The sequence below is a fragment of the Mauremys reevesii genome, linkage group 4 (genome assembly GCF_016161935.1).
Source record: "Mauremys reevesii isolate NIE-2019 linkage group 4, ASM1616193v1, whole genome shotgun sequence".
NCBI classification, from domain to species: Eukaryota; Metazoa; Chordata; order Testudines; family Geoemydidae; genus Mauremys; species Mauremys reevesii.
The window spans coordinates 148216575-148239319 of record NC_052626.1 but is presented as its reverse complement, the minus strand read 5'-3'; the positions used below and the strand labels follow the sequence as shown (position 1 = coordinate 148239319).

Sequence of the window (22745 nt, the reverse complement as noted above, 5' to 3'; positions counted from 1 at the left end):
GCTTTGCAGCCAGCCTACAGTGTGAGTAGTTCAGTCAATGTCCCCGGGCCCTGCATGTCAAAGCGATGACTGGCCAGGGGTGCAGTAGAACAAGGCCAGCGTAAGATCCTTTGCTCCCCTGCAGGGCTAATTACCCAGGTGCTGAGGATGTGAATGGCTGGGAGGGGCAGTGGGGGGCAGGGGTTTGAGGCTGGGAGCCAGGACTCCTGGGTTCTCTCTCCAGCCCTGGGAGGAGAGTGGGGGCTAATGGGTTGGAGCAGAAGGGGCTGGCTCAGTGCCAGGGCTCTGGGATTCTGTCCTTGGCTCTGGGATTTGGGCTAATGCATTAGAGCTGGGGGCTTAGAAGCCAGATCTCCTGGGTTCTAGCTTGGGCTCTGGGACGGGAGTGGGGGCTGGTGGTTAGAACAGGGGGTGCTGGGAGCCAGGACTCCTGGATTCTATCTCTTGCTCTGCCACAGATGCCGTGTGTGATCAGACAGGGCACTGCATCTCTCTGGGCCTCAGTTTCCCCATGTATAAAATGGAGACGATAGAACTTTGTCTGTTTAGACTGTGAGCTGGTTGGGGCAGGGTCTGGTTTCCTGATGCACCTGTGCAGCACTAGGCATAACTGGAGCCCTGATCACCCCTCCCCTCCGTCAATCATCCTTAGGCAGAGCCCACCCCAGTGCTGAAAACAGGGGGAGCCCTGGCCATCTGTGTGTGTGTGGGTCTCTTCACCCCATGGGGACCCCTCTGAGTTGACCCCAGGTTGCCTGATGCACCCCCCTTTACAGAGTCCCAGCACCCCAAGGAGTGAGGCTGGGTGTGTGTTGGGGGGCTGAGATCCAAGACCCAGCTACCCTCTGGATCTGCCAAGGCAGGGTCTACTTCTCCACTGGGGTTGTGCCCCTGTGACAATGGTAGGGGGAGAGCTCAGCTGGGGCCTCTGCAACCCCGTGCCAGGGGCTCTGTGTCCCCACCATTCCTCCTCACCATTCTATTTCTTTCTCTCTGGAAGATCAGTCATTCAGGTGCCAACATTTTCAGGGTATTTGAGGCAGGAGCAGAGCCCTAGTTTCAGGAAAATAACCACCCAAAACCAAATATCAATGGTGCACTCGCTCACCGTGACAAAACACTGTTTTTTGGAGAGGGTTGTATCTCAAGATCGCTTTGGTCAACTGACCTCACATTTGGACCATTCATCCCACACCATTCCCCCACGAGACACAGCAAATTTCAAAGCAATCTGATTAAAGGTGAGGATTTTAGAGCACTTTGAAGAGTGGCCCTTCAAACAGAAAGCTGTTCTCCAACTTAACCATAGGAGAGCTGGCACTGCACTATAATATTTGGGGGACTGAGCATCGTTGAGATGGGGGAGGAGGGTGGTGTTAGGCTGGAAGTGGTTATTTTCTGCCATCAACTGGTTCTTTGATCTACAGACAATTCCAGAGATGGTTGAAGTGGATGGCTCTGCTGACCAGAAGCCAGGGACTCTGTATCTCCCATTTCCCCCTTCCAGGTTTTCCAATTTTCCCCCACACCAGTAGGGTTCTGCCCATCAATGCCTGGGACATTCCTGGAAATGTAGGAATTGATCAGAGGGGGTGTTCAAAAGATATCGCGTTACCTCCCAACATCCAGCCAGCCAGGCCTGAGGGTGAGTTTAGAGCCTCACTGCATTCAGCCAACAACGTTACCTCCTGCCAGAGACAGATGCCCTGGTCCACCCTGCACCCAGAGCTGGATACACCAGGGAAACCTTTACTGATACCCACCACCATTCCAGCTTGGTTGTTTGACCACCAGCCAATGACCCACCTAGGGTGACCAGACAGCAAGTGTGAAAAATCGGGATGGGGTGGAGGGTAATAGGAGCCTATATAAGAAAAAGACCCAAAAATCGGGACTGTCCCTATAAAATCGGGACATCTGGTCACCCTAGACCCACCCAACGCAACTCAACAGAGAGCCAACAGCCATAAGGAGGAGCAAACTGGATGCCGCCCCTGGATCCACCAACCCAACAGCTCAGGACCTTGGGGCCACTTGCCGATTTCGCTGCCCCCCATGCACAAGCGGGAGGATCTGGATTTCGGCAGGAAGTGGCTCATGGCCCAGCAGGGGGCAACGTGGGTGTGGGATTCTTTAGATTTGTCCCACAAGGCACCTAGGGATATATAATAAATGACCCACCTACCATCAGGGAAAGGACCGTAGCCAAGTATAGAATATAGTACTTTGAGCTGATGTAAATGGGACTGGGGCCAGGTTGAATAATCAAAAATACAGAGAAACCGGAGAATGGGAAAGTGCGAGGCTGCAGCGCCATCTAGCGGCCACAGGAGAGATTGCCCCCTTCTGGACCTGTGCGCACTGGTTCTCTGGTTAACATGGAGAGCCGGATAATGGCGGGTCGGATAAACAGGGTTCTACTGTATAGGCAGGGCTGCTAGCACCCCCAGGAGTTCAGGTTGCTGGACACTTCCATTTATAAAGCCCTATTTTCAGCTGGGGACTTGGTGATGTAGCAAAGGAGAAGCTGGTAGTGGGGAGACTGGGGATGGTGTGGGGACATGTTGGAAGGGACGGGTCAAAGGGGGTCAAGATGGGGGGAAGGGAAATGGACAGATCGGTCTATGACAGGACGGCCAGAGCAAACTCCGCTCCGAACCAGGGACAGAAACCAGCAGTCCTGGGTCCCACCATTCCTCTACTTCAGGAAATATCTATGAAATCCACTGGCAAAATGTGTCCCTCGCTCCCCCGCTGCTGGCCAGTCCCCAGGGAGGATAACAACTTACTAGTGCTATCAGTTACTTGGTTAGCTTAACTGGTGGAGGTGTGTGCGGGGGATTGAAATGTTCAAGACCTGCTGGGGAGCTATGGAGGCGTCAATATGATGCCACACAATGGAATTGCTTTGTTTTTCCATTTATTTTTTTTAAACCTAGGCAATTACATACAAAGAACTACAATAAAGGAGCCTTCAGGTGGCAAATTCAAGCCCTGGGAAGTTACAAAATGTCAGGGTTAAGGCTGATGGTGCCCTGTTGTGAAGTTAAAGACTGTATCATAATGCAGAGAGCCAGCCTCTATTCCATGTTAAAGGCCTCTCGGATGCTCTGCAGAGCCTGCTCCTTGGTTATTTTCTTCCATTCTATGGGGAGATCGGCAGGCTCCGCATTGTACTCTTTGGCAAAGTGGGGATTGAACTTTGTGAATATGAACTTCCAATAATCGGAGGCGCTGATGCTGGGGTCCGGTTGGATGCGCCAGGTGGGGTAGAATTGGCGATAATCTTTGTAGGGATGCCACTGGAAGGCTGTGTGCAGATTTCTAAAGACCATTGAAGAAACCACGTCAGAGGAGCATAAAGAATATGTAAGTCTCTTGCTTATCTCATCCTTGCATCTCCCCAGCCCTTGAGGCCGATGCACTGATGCAAAATGCTCCTTGTGGTCGCTGCCTCCTGCTTCACAGGGGACTTTACAGAACGGACACTGCTTCCCACAGCCGAACACACGCTTGAAGATCTCATCCTGGGGCTTGAACTGGAGCCGTGTGAAGACCATTTCCCCGCTCAGCTCTTCCCACTCTGAGAGGATGCCATCTTCCACCTGGGCAAGGAAGGTCTGGATGTCGACTGAGAACTGCCTGACGCTGGCTGTGTTCTTGAAGAGGATCACCTCCAAATTGTCCTTGGAGAGGACCAGCTCCTTGCACATCGCTTGGCAGAAATGGTCCAGGAATTCAGAGACGGTGAGGGCATCTTTGTGCTCAGAACTCTCCAGAGCATCCCGGATTTTCTTCATTATTGTGGCTAGGACTGCTTTCTCCAGTTCCCTCAAGCCCCCAGTCTCTCTGTAGTGATCAAACAGGCGTGTCTGGATCCAGGATTTGACAAACTCCTCATAGTTACTAATGTATTTCACATAGTTATTGAAGTCCATCTCCTCTAGCAGCTTCTTCTGCACGGTGAACTGGAAGAAGCTCCGGCTGCTGTATTCGATGGACTCTCCACTGCTGAGAAAGTCGTCCACTATCTCAATCCCGAGTCTTTTCTTCATATATTCCCACAGGGCGGGTTTCAGACACCGGTCACAGAAATCAAAAGCTCTCTTCTGGCAGGCATCCTTCTCATAGTAAAGGTCTCTGAAGGTGGAGAAATACTGAGGTCTCAGCTCCTCCACGCGACGCTGAGAGTCGTTCTTCTTGAGAAAGTCTTCGTGCATCTTCTGGAAAGCGCTGGCCGCCTCCCCCAGGATGTGAAGCTTCAAGTCGACTTCGAAAGAAGCACTGGTGCACATCTTCCCAGTGACTTTCTGCTGGAGCCCCTCATTGATCATCCACAGCAATTCCCTGCAGTAGGTTTGGTCATAATCCCCTTGGGAGTGGACCTTCTGCCCAATGTACCTCCTACACTCCTCCACCAGGGACTTTGTGAACTCTTCCAATTCACGTGAACATTGCTGCGTTATAAACTCCACAGCTGCTTTGTACCAAGCCAAGTCCAGATACTCCTTCTTCATGCAGAACGGTTTGGTCTGATAGGTCAACAAGTTCTGGGCTTTATGGAGCATCTGCTTGACCAAACTCCCTCTGTTCTCCAGGTCCTTGCACAGCTGGTAGTGGATGTCTTTATGAATTTGGCGTAGGGGTAAGCTCTCCAGTGGCAGCTCCGCTAAGGTTTCCTTCCACATCTTGGCAAACTCCCTTTTCAGTTCATTGGGCTTTAGCTCCACCTCCCTCTCCCTACAGTCCTGCAAGAGCCCATCCACCTTCCCTTCAATGACTTTCATGTACCCAGCCTGCAGATGGTCTATCTTGCTCCGACCTTTCTGGATACGAATGGCCTCTTCAGACTTGCAGAGCAGATAGCTCTCCAGTTCGTGTCGGAGAAATGTCACGCTTCGGTGAAAGTCTTCTCTGTATTTCTCTACCAGGTGTAGATTTCCAGCTCCACTCTCAAAGTAGCTCTGTAGACTCTGCAGCATCTTCTGCTCCCCACTGTGCAGCATCTGGTGAATTTCCAGCCTTAGTTTCTCAAAGGTGCCTGGACCTAGATCATCTGGGGATTGGTTCTGGATGGTGGTTTCTGTTTTGGACATCCAGAGATGCATCTCCTTGCGGAAATCCCACTCCCACTCCGCGTACATCACAGAAAGCTGGGTATAGGCCTCAGCCACCAGGCTGTTTCTGAAACTGAAGATGAAGTTCTCATGTTTCACGGCATTCCAGAGGCTCCCCACCCACTCAATGAACTGGGGAACGTTCTTGGGGGCTCTGCGAGGTGATAGATTCCTCATGAATTCAAACAGGTATTTCTTCAGTTCACACACGCTCTCGCTGTATCCCATATTCACTGGCGCCATGGGAGGGACTCCATGCCACAGCCCAGGGATGTACCAACTGTGCTTCTCCGGATCATAGTCCATGATGTCAGAAAATTTCATCTCTCTGCTTTGTTTTTCCATCCTTGCTGCAGCTTTGGTCATTTCATCCAGCTGCTCCAGTAGATGCTTCCTGTCCCTCATGTTTTGTTCATGCGCAGACACATCACTGATGTTCTGATGCACAAACTGGCAGTTGGGTTTGTGCCCGATTTCCTCCATTCTGAGAAATGCATGGACCACAATTTGAAGAATATCCTGCATTTCTGTTGCATTTTTCATGGCAACGTTAATGATAGTTATGTCACTTAACCCAACCATGAGTGTGGCCAGCTCATTGTCATGTTCATAACTATCCTCCAGCTTGGCCAGTTCAGGAGCTTTCAGTCCTTCTGTGTCTATCACCAGGATGAAATCACAGCCCAGCTCCTGCTGAAAGTTCTCTGCCACTTTAATGAGGGACATGAAGGCTCCTCGCGTACATCGGCCACTGCTCACTGCAAACTGCAGGCCGAACATGGTGTTGAGGAGGGTGGATTTCCCAGTGCTCTGCACTCCCAGCACTGTTAGAACCAGCATTCTGGACCTTCCCCCCAGCTTGGCATGGAGCTCAGTCAGAACATCTGTCACCCACTGCAGTGGGATGTTGGAGGCATCTCCATCGATCAGCTCCATGGGAAACCCTTCCAGCATCAGGTCAGCTGCTATGCCTGGGAGATGGATGAATTGTCTTTGGATGTTCCCCAAGTTCCCTTCTTTCACCATTGAGCATTCAGCCTCGTAAAACTGCCCCAACTCACGCATGAAATGCTCTACCCCTAAGGAGCTGGCAGAGATTATTTTGTCCAGTTCTGCCAGCTGTTGTGCGTCATCTCCTAGAGCGCAACATTTCTCTTTATACTCAGCCCGGAGTCTAGAGAGGTTCCCCCTGGCGATGTGATCCAGGTGGAACTTCATCCATTTCAGGAAGTGATGCTTCTCAGCTGGACACAGTTGTCCTATCCCACTAATAAATTTAACCATCCCACTGGTGAGGTCACACTGGTTCTGCTGCCTGCGTAGCTCCAACCACCTTTCTCTCAGCTGGGATCTATAATCTTCCGGAGGGACATCTCGTTGGCCTTTCATCCGGCACAGCTCTTTCTCCACTTTAGCCAAGTTCTTCCACAGATCCCCTTGGAGCCTCAGCATTTCCCTCTTGTACTTTGCCACGTCCTGTATTTCAGCAGTGATTTCTTGAACATGCTCCAAGGCGGTCCAACATTCTCCATCATCTTCATCCACCTGGATCCCTAGCTCCCGCGCCGTCACAGCCATGTGTTGGATGCTTGTGCTCTTGGGAGAGGAGCTCATGATGCCCTGTAAGGTGGATCGCAGCTTTTTCACCAGCTCTGCACTGTTGTTGCTCTGCTCTTTCACCAGAAGTTGTGATTTTTTCATATCCAGCAGTGGGGCTAATTTATTGAGGAGTCCCAGTGTTTCCTTGGCTTTCCCAGCCTGACTGTTAAGGATGAAGTAGTATTTAGTGGCTGATCCCTGCAGAGATGATAACAGCGCATATTCTCTCTCACTGATGCTCTCAGTAACTATGAACACTGCTGAGGAGACCTCTGTTAAAAAACTGAACTGCAGCCAGTGCGACTCAATGTCTCCGCGCAGGTTTGTAACTGTGATGGGCTCTGGGAAAAGATCCAAATTCTCCCTCCCAGCAGGGAAATACCAGGAAATCTCAACCAGCCCATCTGCGATTTCCCGAGGGACATTCCCAGACTCCATGTCCCGATGGATGAAGAAATCCTGATGTTGCTGGGAGGGGCTGAGAACCTCATTGAGGAGTTTGGACTTGGAGAAGCTGCAGCTCCCCAGCCGCACAAAGGAAATGGTTGGCATTGCTGTGAGCACCAGGCTCTCCTCTCTGAACCCTCTGCTCTCTGCCAGGGAGTGCGGCCTCCACTTCCTCACAATGTCCCTCATGGCCCACAGCAGTAGGGTGCACTTGGGGGTGTCGAGGGCGGGTAGCAGCAGAGGGAGGGCAAACTGGCACATGGACATTTTGGACAGGATCTCCTGCTGCAGGAAACTGTCTGAGCAAAGCAGCACGGCGCAGAGAACATCGAGGGGGTGCAGATAAGCCCTAGACTTGTCTTCCCTTAGAGAAAACACATCCCCACTCACCCCACCCTCCTCATCTTCACTTGTGTCCTCATCAGATGTCCCCTGCCCAAGGCTTGTGCTTCTGGCTGTCCCGTTCAGAGCCATGAGCTTTCTCAGGAAGTGCCAAGGCAAATCTCCCAAGACGTAAGGAGTCCAGTCCTTCAGGCTCTCCGGGCTGATTTCCAGGAGATCCCTCAGCCTCAGTTTCCCATTTCTGAACTTTCTGAGCCTCAGCTTCGACAAGACAGTTTTTAGGGCTCCTCTTCTCCCTGCAAACGGAAACAAAGGCATCACCACCCAGGATGGCGTCACAGCTCAGGGCCACAGCTGCACCTTGGCCTCCTCTTGATTTCTCGGTTCCCAAGATTTACGCCTGAAGCCTTCACCTCCCCGGCTCGTTTAATCTCAACTAAGGGGACTAATCCAGCTAACCCTTCACACCAGTCTGTCTCCGCTAATGCTTAGGGAGGCTTAGCTTTATCTAGGCTCCTTCGCTCCTGAGGCTGGGTGTCCCACCCTGAGGCGTAGGTGGTGTGACCTGGTCCTCGGGGCAGGAGTTTGGCCTATCAGTCACAGCAGATCCAGAGACCAGAGGCATGGTTGGGATTAGGGCCAGCCAGGGATTAGAGCCAGGGTTCAGAGGCAGGCAGGGTGTAGGGCTAGAGTGGAGCCGCTAAGGGGTGGAGAAAGGGCTGGTCAGGGAGTAGGTCTTGCACAGCTGTGAATGATTGAGCAACTGCTCTGTGCCTCAGTTTCCCCATCTGCTGCTGCTGTTGCTACCGGGCTTAAACAGGGACTTGTGGGCCCTTCCATCCTGTCAGGGAGCACAGTCACTCAGCCTTGTCTACACTACGGTGGTACGTCGACCTAAGTTACGCCACTCCAGTTATGTGAATAATGTAACTGAAGTCGACGTAGCTTAGGTCAACTTACCGCGGTGTCTGCACCCTACCGCCCTGTGCCGACGGGAGATGCTTTCCCGCCGACTTCCCTTACTCTTCTCGGGGAGCTGGAGTACTGACCAGAGAGCGCTCTGCAATCGATTTAGCGGGTCTTCATCGACACGGCTGCATCGATCGTTGCAGTGCCGATTTACCGGTAAGTGTAGACACGGCCTCAGTGTGGGTTTATTGGGCCCAGCCAAGGTCACTGGGTTGCTAGGCAATTGTGCCAGAGCCGGCTGGGTTCCTGACACTGCGGGCTGTCTGCATTTCCATCGGCTCAGAAACAATTCATTTTCCCCCAGAATTTTCTTTTATGGAGGATTTGGGAATTTGAGGGAAGAAAAACCCAAAATTTCAAAATCTCAGAAACCGCCACAAAAGGGACTTTCCATTCTCCACACAGCTCTACATGTAGTATTTCTGTAAAACAATCTTGGCATCTTCCACATACTTCACAGATGGACAATATGCAGGGGACAGTCAGGAACTCGGGCGTGGTTAGGGTACAGAGATTGAGATGTTGGATGGAAGAACCACAGGAGTGTGGAGGGCCCTTACTGACTTCCTCATTGGCCAACTCAGGGCAGGGGGACTTGGGTTGGGAGAAGGACTGCAGGGGATGTTCTCAGGACTCTACCTCCATGAACTTTGATGGGAGACGTCTCTGGAGCCTCATCTCCGCTCCTGTCCAGTGACGCAGAATGTCCTGGTGTCTCAGCTCCGCATCTCTCCACCGACATGGCAACTCCTGGTGTTTCGGCTTTGCTCTCCGACATGGAGACATCTGAGTCTGGAGTCACTCCATCTAAAGATCCAGAAGAGAAGCCTGCTCAGTGGTCCTAGCCCAGTGTTTCTCAACTTTTGCAGGCTACTGGACCCCTTTCAAGAGTCTGATTTGTCTTGCATACCATAGGTTTCACCTCATTTAAAAATACAAAAGAGTGTCACAAAACACCTCCAGGCAGCAGGGCTGAAGCATGTAACTTCGCTTTGTGGGGCTCCTGTGGTGTGGGGCCCCAGGCAATTGCCTTGCACAGCAGGCAGCAACAGACAGTGGGAGAACAAGCAAGAAGAAAAGAACTTGCAAGTCCTACAAGAAAACGGGAAGAGTCAATGGAGATAGCCGGAGTTTGGAGCCCAGGAGGATTGAGCATGATGCACAGAATATTGCAAGAGAGAACAAGAGACAAGAGGACTTGCAGCCAGAAAGAACAGATGGGAAAGGCTGGAGAATCACCTAAACAACAGGAAGAGGCAGGTCTACGTGACTGGTAACTCCCTTCTAAGAACAGACAGGACTGTCACCTGAGCTGATCCTGAGAGCAGAGGGGTGTGCTGTCTGTTGGGAGATCAGCCTCAGGCCCACATCCTGTATCTTAAGAGTATCCTAATGGGAGCAGGAAAGAATCCACTGACTGTCCTTCACGTGGGAACAAATGACACCGTGGCGGGATTCTCGTTGGAACACATCAAGGGAGACAGCGCCAGGCTGGGGAAGACGTGTAAAGAAATGGAGGCTCAGGTAATTTTCAATGGGATTCTACCTTTCCCTAGAGGAGGACGCCAAAGGCAAGGCAAGATTATGATGAGCAACAGATAGAGAGCGTTGGGAGGTTTGCCAACTAGGAGGCATTCACGGACAGAGGGCTGTTCTCCTGGGATAGACTCGACCTGAGTAGGGAGGGAAACAGACTTCTGAGATGGCGTTTGCCACAACTGATTAAAAGATTTACACTAGGAACTCGGGGGAGATGCTCACGTAATGTCCATGCCTGATTCTAATACTGATTAGGAGGAAAAATCAAGAAAGAGGAAGACAGCAATGGTGAGAACACTGTTGCAATTCTGGTCTCCCACATTTAAGGAAGATGAATTCAAACTGGAACAGGTGCAGAGAAGGGCTACTATGGTGATCAGAGGTATGGAAAACCTACCTTATGAGAGGAGACTCAAAGAGCTTGGCTTGTTTAGCCTAACCAAAAGACGGCCGAGGGGAGATATGATTGCTCTCTATAAATACATCAGAGGGAGGGAGAGAAATTATTTAAGATAAGCACCAATGTTCACAAGAACAAAGGGATATAAACTGTCCATCAACAAGTTTAGGCTTGAACTTAGATGCAGGCTTCAAACCATCAGAGGAGTGAAAGTCTGGAACAGTCTTCCAAGCGGAGCAGTGGGGGTAAAAAAAATTGACTGGCTTCAAGACTGAGCTTGAAAAGTTTATGGAGGGGATGGTCTGATGGGACTGCCTACGATGTCACGTAGCCCAAATGTAGCAAATATCCCCAATGGCTGCAGATGGGACACTAGATGGGGAGAGCTCTTTCCCAGGTGTCTGCCTGGTGGGTCTTGCCCATATGCTCAGGGTCTAACTGATCCCCCCTATTTGGGGTCAGGGAGGAATTTTCCCCAGGTCAGATTGGCAGAGACCCTACCTTCAACATTCCCTTTTATTGCAGCAGTCCTTCCCTCTTCTCCACAGCTGGGGATATTTCCAGATCCTACAAAGCAAAACATGTGTAAGTCATTTAGGCTCACATCAGTGGAAGTTAGGAGCCTACAGATCTGGGCCATAGACTTTGTCTAGCCTAGGGGGGTTTCCAGAGGTGGCCTTTGATTCTTGCTCCATCTCACGAACCCCTTCGAGAACTCCAGACTACCCAGAGTCCTACCTTAGCCCCTGCTAAAATAATAGAGGAGGAACCAAGCTTGTAGCTGGAGCTGCTGAAATTGAACTCAAGGTACTAAGCTGTGTGAGGTGGGGTTTGTGGTTGAGTTAACCTCCTCTCCTCCCCCCGGATGTCCATGAGCAATTGTTTCCTTACATGCACAAGCATGTTCTGTTCTTGCAAGGGGTCCAAACACACAGGAACTAGACCCTTCCTACATCTGAAATCTAGCACCGCTTTCCCCCGTCCCTCTCCATCCGGACCTGAGGAGAACCCGCCTGGGATCCTGTGCCCAGTGCAGGACAGCCATAAATACTTCATAAGCATTGCCCTACAGGGCAAGTCAGGAGACCCGTCCCGTACCTTCAAAATCTGCTCTCTCTGAGGACACAGCAGTTGCATCTTTCTCAGGGGATCTGGCACCTTCTGGACTCCCTGGATCATTCTTTGAGGGTAAAGCAGTTTCTGGGTGTTCTAGTCTGTTCTTCACCGGGAACGTGGCAGAATTTGGTGTCGTCGGTCCCTTCCCTGAGCACATAGCATCTTCCGGGTTCGTTGGATCAATGTCCCCTGAGGATGGGAGACCGTCTCGATACCCTAGATCATTCACCCCATGCACTACAGAGCTTTCTGGATTCTCCAGCTCATTCTTCCCCGAGGCTACAGCAGCTTCTAGATTTTCTTGTCCGTTCTTCTCGGAGGACGTGCCACCTTCTGGATTCTCTGCATCATTTCTCTGAGTTACGTACCCTACAAAGGGAAAACAGATGCCTCCTCAGCACCTTACAGATTTCTTCACAATTCCGGGCACTTCCTTGGCTGAGAGAGAAGGGGAGGGAGTGTCTCTGTGGCCCGTTCACGGCTGTTCTCCTGAGGCTGCCGGCCCTGCTTTTTTAGTTAGCTCAGCAGTGAGGGAAAAGGTTAAACACAGAGAGATAAATCCTGTGGCCTATGACAAAAGGGTGTTACTTGGGAGAGGAGGTGGTGATGAGTTTTTTAGGGGAGTGGGGGGTCAGGTCTGGGGCTAAATCCTCAGGTTTCAAGGAATGTTAGACATGCTGAGGTCGATCTGTTTGGAAAGCCGCACTGAGTGCCAGGGATAGAACCCAGGAGTCCTGACACCCAGACCCCCCTGCTCTAACCATTAGTCCAACCCATCACCAATAGGCAGCCACGTCACAATATCGCCTGGCTACATTTTACATCTCTTCTATGGAATCCTGCCAAGAAGTGAAATGGCTCAGAAAGCCCCAACTCACGGTGTCCCGGGGGCTGTAAATCCGGCGGGAAGTCTGGGAAGAGGCTCTGCAGACACTCCAGGAACTGCTCACAGCCGCACTCCCCCTTCCTCTGGATCTTTATCAGCAGCCTTCAGATCCTCTCCCTGGGCTCCGCGAGCTTCTCCAAGGCCTCGTACTCCTCCTCGGTGACTATCCCTAGCGAGGCCACTTCGTCCAAGACGGGGTCGGGGGTTGCGAGAAGGAGGGCGATGAGTCGCTCCCGGCCCTGGCGGATCGTCTCAAAGGCCATTGGGCCCAGGTCCCTGGGGCTGGGCAAGGGATTTGGAGAGAAACAAATTCAGATTGTGTTTGTAACTCCCGAAAAATCACACACAACTCAGCCACTGCAGCACAGCGCCCCCTAGCACCGCACGCGGGTATTGGGGCCAGCCCTGGCTGCCAGGGGAGAGCGCCCCCTGCTGAGCCCTGCTCCCTGCAGCACAGCACCCCCTAGCGCCGCACTGGGGCCAGCCCTGGCTGCCAGGGGAGAGCGCCCCCTGCCCCACACCCTGCAGCACAGCGCCCCCTAGCGTCAGACTGGGGCATTGGGACCAGCCCTGGCTGCCAGGGGAGAGCGCCCCCTGCTGAGCCCAGATCCCTGCAGCTCAGCGCCCCCTAGTGCCGCACTGAGGCCAGTCTTGGCTGCCAGGGGAGGGCCCCCTCTCTCGACCCCCCCCAGCGCATGCCCCCTAGCTCTGCACTGGGGCCAGCTCTGACTCCCAGGGGAAGCGCGCCCCCTACTAAGCCCCCACCACCTGCAGCACAGCGCCCCCTAGCGCCGCACGGGGGTGCCCCTGTCCATAGGGTAAGGGGGGGGCAGGTTGAGGAGGGTCCCATGCAGGAATAGGCTGGTTTGGGGCTTTTCCAAGACGCTCCCCCGGGTTCCCTGGCCCCGCTCCAGCCCCAGAGCCCGCACCCCAGCGGGGCACTGCTGGCGGCATCTCCCAGCCCAAGGGGAAGCCCGGCCCCGCCTCTCCCGCAGCGGCCCGGCGCACCCGCCCGGCGAGCTCGCTTTGTTTAGACCGCGCCGAGGAAACGAAAGTGAAACCGGAACTGGGCGCAGGCCGGGGCCGCTGATTTGTCCGGCTCCTCCGGCCACCGCCCTGAGCGGAGCCCTCCCCCCTGCAGCAGGGCGGGGGGGGGGTCCCCTCTCTGGCGGAGTTTAACCCTGCAGTGGGGTTGGGATCCTGTGGGCCCCGCAGGACCAGCTGGCCTATTGGCAGGAGCAAGCGGAGTCAGTGTATCGTGTTGATCAGGTGGAGGAAAAACCCACCCAGACTGTGGGAATTGGCTGGGAGATACTAAATCCTGGTTTACCAAAAGTAGCCCATCTTTCCATGTGTTAGTCTATTTACACCCCCGCCTGCTGTCATTTCACTCCAAGCGGCTGATGAAGTGGGTTCAAACTCAGGAAAGCTCATGCCCAATAAATGTGTTAGTCTCTACGATCCCACAGGGACCCCCTCATTGTTTTACCTAGTTGGGAAGTTGCTACTTAGTGTCTTTGAGCTTGGCTTTCCCATGCATGTTTCTCTCTCTCACTCCAGATTAGGGTGACCAGTCAGCAAATGCGAAAAATCAGGAGGGGGGTGGGTTATGGGAGCCTATATAAGAAAAAGACCCCAGAATCGGGGCTGTCCTTACAAAATCGGGACATCTGGTCACCTACTCCGGATCTGCGGTTTGCGTGCTCAAGTCAGATCAGAGGATCATACTCCCAGATTTTGTTGCTCCAGGACAGGTGTAAAAACAACGAGGAGTCCTGTGGCACCTTAGAGATTAACACATTTATTTGGGCATAAGCTTTGGTGGGTTATAACTCACTTCATCAGAGGCACAGGTGTGGCAGTTTGCACACAACGCTGTGAGCGGTTTTTCCACCCAATGGTTTTCAAAAAGCATGAATGACCCCGACATACGCATAACTGGACTGGGAGGTTTCAAAGGCCTAAAAATGGTGCTGAAGCAGGTTAAAAATAATCCAGTTTTTTTAAAAAACAACTTACTTTTTATAACTATTAAAAAACCATCTGCACCTTTTACGGCAAAATTGTGGTGCAATTTGGGTCACATTCCGTGTGAGCTACACGTGACAGCTGTGTGTCACAAACAGAATTTCAGCAACGTAAAGCAAGTTTTCCCCTTTTTAAAAAATAAAGCGTTTAATACTTACATTTAAGCAAGGGATAGAAAAGAGATTTGATTTCTATTCCAACAGGACTTTTTTACATGATTTAAGCAAGATTTGTTTTATTCTTTTAGTGGTAAAAATTGTGTCTGAATCATGTTTATAATATATTAACTCTTTCTTTCTTTCTTTCTTTCTTTCTTTCTTTCTTTTTCAGAAGGGGAAAATCTGTCTCCCTTGCAGGATTTGCCCGATGTCAGGTTTTTGCGGGTGAGAGCAGGATACAAGTGCAAGGAACACTTGGGAGTGCAATTGGGTTGCCAGCTCGGTCAGACCATTACCGCAAATAGTGTCCGGTCTGAGCTGGCAACCCTCGAGTGGGAGTGGGTATTGCAGGGAGGGATTTAAAAAATAGTCCTGCTCAGGGCTTTAGTGAGGTCCCCTCCAGCCTGGTAGAACAGCTGCTTCAGCCAAACACCCGTTCCTGGGCTCAGGACAGGGGGAGCCAGAGGAATCCTCTGCCCTGGGCTATGGGGTGGAGCAGAGAAGATGAGCTAGTGCCCTGATCTTGCTGCAGGCGTCTGTACAGTGCCTGGCCTGGCGGGGACCCTGATCGTGGCTGGGGTCTCCATGCTGCCCTAATTAAAAAAATTACGGCAGTCATGATTTCAAGCATCCTCCTTAGGCTGCAGAATTAAATTGGGTTGAATTATGGGGCTGAATCTGCCCCACCCCGTCCCTGTAGCAGCTCCCAGTTCCCCTCCCCCAGTGGGTCCACTTCCACCCCCACTAACATGATCAGACGGGGAATAGTGACAACTGTTATTGTTACATGTCATCATTAGACTCCAGAGTCAGCAGTGGGGGATATGATAGATATGACACTTCCCTGTGTCAGCTCCCAGTTGCCACCCACCCCACATGGGCACCACTCCCCACCCTGTTCTCCCACCCATCTGCTGAAACCACCAGCAATGAGAGGGTAAAAACTAACATTTAAAGGGTTATCATTAGGCTTCAGAATCAACAGGAGTTAAACTAAAGACATGAATCCTTTTTTGGTCTCTCCATGTCCACTCCCAATTGTCCCACCCCACATGGGTATCACCCCCATCCCCTTCTCTTGCCTCATCCACCCAAGCAATCAGTAGGTCAAGGTACACTGATGTGCCAGCAAGTGACATCATTAGTTTCAAGTGTGAACGAACCCATGGAGCAAATGCAGCCAGTTCTCGCTGCTCAGAGCTGTTGTGTCAGGCTCTCTGCAGATGCTGGTGCTTGTCACACCGGTTAGATGGCTTTCTTTGCAGCCATGAGGACTAGAGAATTAATTTGTGAAATGAAGGCTGAGGTGCTACAGAATCTGTGGGGTTTCTTTCTTTCTTTCTTTCTTTCTTTCTCACATAGTGGCAGAATGAAGATAGGATGAGTTAAAGTTCTATCAAGATGGTTCGTATTAGCAGGGTTCTGGAGTCCCAGGCTGGCAGGGAAAACAGGCCCAGAGGCAGTCTCAGCACATCAGGTGGCAGGCCTAAGGGGGTCTCTGTGACACAATCTGTCACACAAACCACACCTATTGGTGGAGTTTGCATCTGTATATTCACACAGGCCGGCTCCAGACCAACAGGACGCAATCTCAGAGGCAGCCACCAGATGGCACCCAGCAGCATCAAATCACACACCTAGTTATAGCCTCAGGGCCCTGTGTTAGGCCTGACCTGGAACTGCGCAGCATCAGCTCAGAGATTTAAACCCCTTGAACCAAACCAGGGCAAACTGTGTGTGGACAGGGCTCAAAATTGTCAAACGTGCCCCACAGGCCTGAGCGTCAAAGGGATTTAGGCACTTAATGGTGCAGCTTTGCTCCTTATGGGGTATTCAAAGGTAGCTGTGCAGATTAAGTGCCTAATTCCCATTGACTCTCTTATACTTAGGTTCGAAAGTGCCAGCTTTTATAGGTGCCTAGGAGCTTTTCAAAATCCTGCTTGGCACCTTCCTGCACCCATAGGTGCCCAACTCCCTTTGACTATCTGGCCCCATGTGTCTGTATTATGACTTAGGCTCCAAAATCAGTTCAGGGCTGCAAGGCTGAGCAGAGCAATACCTAGAATACCTTTAAAATCTGGGTTGTTGCCTTTAGCACGTGTTAAACTGGTCAACTCCCCCTCCACCCACCCACACACCCTCTCTCTCTCTCTCCAATCTACTAGACACACCACTCCCCTCCCAAAGGTGGAGCTAGAACCCAGGAGTCCTGGCTCTGAGCCCCAACCCCCGCTCTAATACACTGGACCCCACTCCCCTCCCAGAGCAGGGAACTTCTTATAGATCCTTAATATGACAACGTGTAGTGTGACCGCCCCTCACGCCACCCGAGTCACTCTGCCCTCGGGCCCGTCATTCCAGCGGGTATTTCCCGCCCATCGCCGCTGCAGGAGGTGGAGGTGCTCGCTGTAGGCTCCATCAGCTGCAACAGTCTCTTCCGTGAAGCATTAAAAGAGCCTGCGAGTTACAGCCCCGTCACAGAGGACATGATGTGGGCCGGGTCCATGCACGGCTGTAAAGGCTTTGCTTGGGTGAGGTTCTCAGAAGGAGACCTGGAGACCCCCTCTCTGTGTGGGGTGCTGCAGGGACCCCCCACCTTATTGCTCCTGGCCCATTGTCCCTGTTGACTTGGTGTTGGGTGTCAATGGGACCATCGGGGCCCCATGGCTCAGCTCCTCCCCCTCCCTTTCCCCCCAATCCTCCCACCCACTGGTGGCCCCACCAATCAGTTCCTCCCCACCTTCCCAGCACCTCCTGCCCACCACAATCAGCTGTTCAGTGTCATGAAGAAGATGCAGGGGCGAGGGGGAGCAGGAAGAGGCAAGGGAGGGGGCAGAGTGCGGTGGGAAGAGGAAGAGGTGGGGCAGGCATGGGGGGCTTGGGGAAAGGGGCAGAGTGGGGGTGGAGCCTGGGGTGGAAGGGGGGGTCAAGCACACCCCCCCCAGCAACTCAGGAAGTTATCACCTCTGAGTGGGACCCACCAAACCGTGGTCCTGGATGGAGGGGCTGAGCTCTGAGTTCATTCCCCAGCGTTCAGACATGACACCTCTTAGCGTGAGGCTGCGCCATAGAGTATAAAGTCAGCAGGATCCATCAGCCCATCCAGTCTGACCTCCTGGATACCCTGGACCATAACTGGACTCGGTTACGCCTTCACTGAGCCCAGGGACTTGCGTCTGGGTAAAGCATCTCCCAGAAAGGCAGCCAGTGGGGATGTGAAGCCATCGAGAGATAGAGAACCCACCACTGCCCTTATGGAGCCCGGACCCCACCCCCAAAACCCTATTTCTGTCCCTGTCTCTAGGGTGACAGTGGGAGACCCCGGTGTGTGAAAAGGATGGGACCTGGTATCTTGCTGGGATTGTGAGCTGGTCACTGAGGACATCATAAAATACTTTTGCTGGACGTTCGCAAGGTCTCCTTAATTTGTTTCTTAAGAGCCAGAACAATAACACATAAGAACCCAAAACTCAGAGGGAGAGAACGCAGGCTACTGCCTATAACAGAGAGGCACAACTCACTGGGGACCTGCTGACTGGCTGCTGCTACGCCCCAATTGTGTGCTGCCCTACCGAGCTCCCCAGCATGCAAGCACGCCCAGGAACCCTGCCCAACATTTAAAGTCACAGTATTCAATTTTAACAACCACAAATGCACCAGAGCATCAACATTTCCTGTTTTACAAAGCCTCTCCTTTTTTGGAACCCTTGTTTCTAAACATGCCATGCAGGATTTGAATCAAATTTCAGTGACTAATTACCATGCGGGTGGAATCACCATTACTGTGTATTCTGGGTAGTTATGTTGTTGGCTTCTTTAGGAAATGTGTGAAAAGAGGAGCACTGGGAAAGCCTCCCCCCCCCACAAACACACACACATCACACATTTGCTGCCCACTGGTGCTGCCTGAGCAGTAGCCTTGTCCAAAGAACTGTTGTCCTGGCACCCTCAATTCAGTCTTATTGCGCATTTGCAGGATGATGCAGACTTTAATGACATGATCCCATAGTATTTTTTTCCCACAGGACCCCTTCCTTATTCAGTGCACAGTGGTTTCTGCTCTGGGGCTGGGTATTGAAGGAGTCTGTTGCCTGTAGGATCCCTGCCTCATTTCTTGCAGAGTTAACATTGCACAGGCAATGCTCATTCTGGTATTTCCTAACTTGAGAGTGCTTCACTTTGCAGCCTTTTAGTCCTCTGTGCATTTCCTAATGTTTATAGCTTGCTTTACTGAGGAGAACAGTCTCCATAACAAAGGGCTTGGTTATTTTTGTGTGTGTGCGATGTCTCCATTATTTATCTGGTCAGTGTCACTAGTGTACACTTTACAAGACAGATAAAGTAAGGACACTCCCTGATACAAAGCCTCTATGATCTAAGGAAGACTGACACATACAAAGAAAGCAGGAGATGTAAGAACTAGGACGTTCTTTCTTTCTTCTGATGAATAGTCATTTATTATGAATTACACTGGTCTGCAATTTTTGAGAAGTCGTCAGCTTCAGAGATAAAATGGGGTATTTATTATGTATTTTGATGTGCTGAATTCAAATATGACAATTAAAACAACTGATTGGCTACTGTTTCTTAGATATTTAATTTTTTACATTTTATGTCTATGTATATTGTGTAGATAGTAGAGTTTTAATCATAAATTGTAAACCTAGGTCTTCTCATGTGTTTATGGTTGCTTTACATGATAATTTTTCACCTGTCCTGTTTATGTAACACTTTAAAAATCAGCAAAAGGATTATCTAACTAAAATTTATTATGAAACAAAAGGCAAAAAACTATTATGTACATAGTTTAGTCCTATTCGGTGTCTACTCAGCGCTTCTTGGCATCTCTTGTCACTGTCCAGCAATAGTCTGCAAGCATTGATGGGCTCCATTTGCCCTGATAGCATTTCTCCATTGTTGCAATGTCATGGTGAAATCTCTCGCCGTGCTCATCGCTCACTGCTCCGCAGTTCGGTGGAAAAAAATCTAGATGAGAGTGCAAAAAATGTATCTTTAGTGACATGTTGCAACCAAGGCTTTTGTATGCCTTGAGGAGGTTTTCCACCAACAACCTGTAGTTGTCTGCCTTCTTGTTTCCGAGAAAATTTATTGCCACTAATTGGAAGGCTTTCCATGCCGTCTTTTCCTTGCCACGCAGTGCATGGTCAAATGCATCATCTCAAAGAAGTTCACGAATCTGAGGACCAACAAAGACACCTTCCTTTATCTTAGCTTCACTTAACCTTGGAAATTGTCCACGGAGGTACTTGAAAGCTGCTTGTGTTTTGTCAATGGCCTTGACAAAGTTCTTCATCAGACCCAGCTTGATGTGTAAGGGTGGTAACAAAATCTTCCTTGATTCAACAAGTGGTGGGTGCTGAACACTTTTCCTCCCAGGCTCCAGTGACTGTTGGAGTGGCCAATCTTTCTTGATGTAGTAGGAATCTCTAGCACAACTATCCCATTCGCAGAGAAAACAGCAGTACTTTGTGTATCCAGTCTGCAGACCAAGCAAGAGAGCAACAACCTTCAAAACGCCACAAAGCTGCCACTGACGTTGGTCATAGTTTATGCACCTCAAAAGTTGTTTCACGTTGTCATAGGTTTCCTTCATATGGACTGCATGACCAACTGGAATTGATGGCAAAACATTGCCATTATGCAGTAAAACAGCTTTAAGACTCGTCTTCGATGAATCAATGAACAGCCTCCACTCATCTGGATCGTGAACGATGTTGAGGGCTGCCATCACACCATCGATGTTGTTGCAGGCTACAAGATCACCTTCCATGAAGAAGAATGGGACAAGATCCTTTTGACGGTCACGGAACATGGAAACCCTAACATCACCTGCCAGGAGATTCCACTGCTGTAGTCTGGAGCCCAACAGCTCTGCCTTACTCTTGGGTAGTTCCAAATCCCTGACAAGGTCATTCAGTTCACCTTGTGTTATGAGGTGTGGTTCAGAGGAGGAGGATGGGAGAAAATGTGGGTCCTGTGACATTGATGGTTCAGGACCAGAAGTTTCATCCTCTTCCTCATCTGACTCAAGTGAGAATGATTCTGGTGCATCAGGAACCGGCAGTCCTTCTCCGTGGGGTACTGGGCGTATAGCTGATGGAATGTTTGGATAATGCACAGTCCACTTTTTCTTCTTTGACACACCTTTCCCAACTGGAGGCACCATGCAGAAGTAACAATTGCTGGTATGATCTGTTGGCTCTCTCCAAATCACTGGCACTGCAAAAAGCATAGATTTCCTTTTCCTGTTCAACCACTGGCGAAGATTTGTTGCACAAGTGTTGCAGCATATATGTGGGGCCCACCTCTTGTCCTGATCTCCAGTTTTGCAGCCAAAATAAAGGTGATAGACTTTCTTAACCATAGTAGTTATACTGCTCTTTTGTGATGCAAAAGTCACTTCACCACAAACATAGCAGAAGTTATCTGCACTGTTCACACAAGTACGAGGCATCTCTGCTCACTTTGGCTAAACAGAAATGTGTCCCTCTGCAAAATCAAACACTGACAAATAAGAGAGCACGACACTGTATGATTTCTAGAGCTGATATAGGGCAATTTGTTCAGCAGAGTGATGTAAGCTTCATTATGATTGCATCATCCATGACTTCTAGGAATAACAAGATGCAATGCATATCATGTATGACGCAATACCAGCTTCAGATTGCATCATTCATTGTTTTGCCTAAAAAGCAAGTACTGTCCAAACCACATGCAGCTGATCTGAAGTGCCGCGCAGTGCTAGGTTTTGGGTAGCAAGCCCCCTCACAATGGCAAAGAGCCTTTTCAGAACTCTGATGCCATCTTCCCTTGATGCTCATCATCTCTGGTGGCCTTTAACCTTAGGCTCATCTCAAGCTCTTTCCACCTCTGGATGCTCTCTGCTGATTTGCTGCCTTCTCGTGGCATGCCCCATTTCTAGCCAGATTTGTCCAGTCCTTTGTTCCTGTAGAACTCAGTGTGGCTGGAACATTAGACTGGAAGAGTTTGCAACAAAAACAGTGTGCAGCATTCTGGGGTTTTGAGTACTGTGGCAGAGCTCTGCCCTTGCTCCCGTGGGTCCTGCGCTTCTAGGCGGTTTATGCTGCCTCAGTGGTTCACTGTGACCCTCCACGTAGCCCTTCTCTCTCCAGGGTTAGGGTTACAGTCTACTGAGCCCTTTTCATCATAGGCTGCAAGGAGCTTGGTGAGAGAACTCCCACAGTCTCTGTTCAGCCTCCCGTCCTGACAGGGACCTGACTTCCCCTCCCAGGAGCTGTTCCTGTAGTGGTGGGTTGGGGGAACCCGGGCCCGCCCTCTACTCCAGGTTCCAGCCCAGGGACCCTAATGGTAGCAGTTGTTGGCAGCCAGCTTTTCACTGCCAGAGTTGCTACATTTCCATGGGCCACTTCCCCACAGCTCTCCTGCTTCTCCCGTCTTCACCCTTAGCTTAGGGCTCCTTTAACGATGATTTGAGGGTGTCTTCAGTAACCAGCCCTTCAGCCGCACTTCCTCTCCTCTGGCTCCCTGACTCCCCTGCCTGACTGGAGTGAGCCCTTTTTATAGTATCAGCAGGGCCTTAATTAGAGTCAGGTGGTCACATTAGCTTAATGGCCTCACCTGACTCATTACAGGTTAATTAGAGACAGGTGTTCTCATTAGCCTGGAGCAGCCCCTGCTCTGGTCAGTCAGGGAACAGAAAACTGTTAATCCAGTGGCCAGTATATCTGCCTTCTGCTATTCCGCTTTACCAAACTGGCCTGGGTCTATCACAGTACGTAAGCCATGGCCTCTCCGCTTTGTCACCATTGGGGATTTCACACCAGGAATGTGGTGGATGGAAACTTCTATTTTCATTGTCTTTGGGGAACATGAAGTTTTTCACTCGCTGTGGCCCAGGCAGTACGAGGAAGTCCCTCAGGCTACTGCTCAAGTGGGTCCACAGTCCTGGATCATCTAGATTTCAGGAACTGAACTCAGCAGCAGCTGTTTCTTGTGCCTCCACCACACTCTTCTCTGATCTACACTTTTCTTCAGGAATGTACATGGTTACATCCATCTGAGATGGAGATATGGATGCTGCAGTAGCTGTCAGGTCACCTGCACTCTGACTACCTGGAAGATCAGGCATCTCCTCACCACTC

The 22745-nt window shown here is 50.9% G+C and overlaps 1 protein-coding gene across 1 annotated transcript; it reads right to left on the bottom strand.

The window, feature by feature from the left end:
• Positions 1-2917: 2917 nt before the first annotated feature.
• LOC120404493 (up-regulator of cell proliferation-like) lies at positions 2918-13549 on the bottom strand. The gene is made up of 6 exons (XM_039537183.1): positions 13424-13549; positions 12408-12697; positions 11512-11898; positions 10915-10980; positions 9114-9281; positions 2918-7801 (listed from the first exon to the last, which is right to left on the bottom strand). Exons 3-6 carry the CDS (start codon positions 11684-11686, stop codon positions 3081-3083), a joined length of 5130 nt encoding a protein of 1709 aa, XP_039393117.1. The 5' UTR covers positions 11687-11898; positions 12408-12697; positions 13424-13549; the 3' UTR covers positions 2918-3080.
• Between the last annotated feature and the right edge of the window lie 9196 nt (positions 13550-22745).

Coding starts and splice junctions, on each gene's coding strand:
- LOC120404493 (XM_039537183.1), bottom strand. CDS start 11,686: ATGTGCTCAGGGAAGGGACCGACGACACCAAATTCTGCCACGTTCCCG. Junction 9,282..10,914: donor AATAAAAGGGAATGTTGAAG/GTAGGGTCTCTG, acceptor CTGGATCTTTAG/ATGGAGTGACTCCAGACTCA. Junction 7,802..9,113: donor TCCCATCAAAGTTCATGGAG/GTAGAGTCCTGA, acceptor TTCCGTTTGCAG/GGAGAAGAGGAGCCCTAAAA.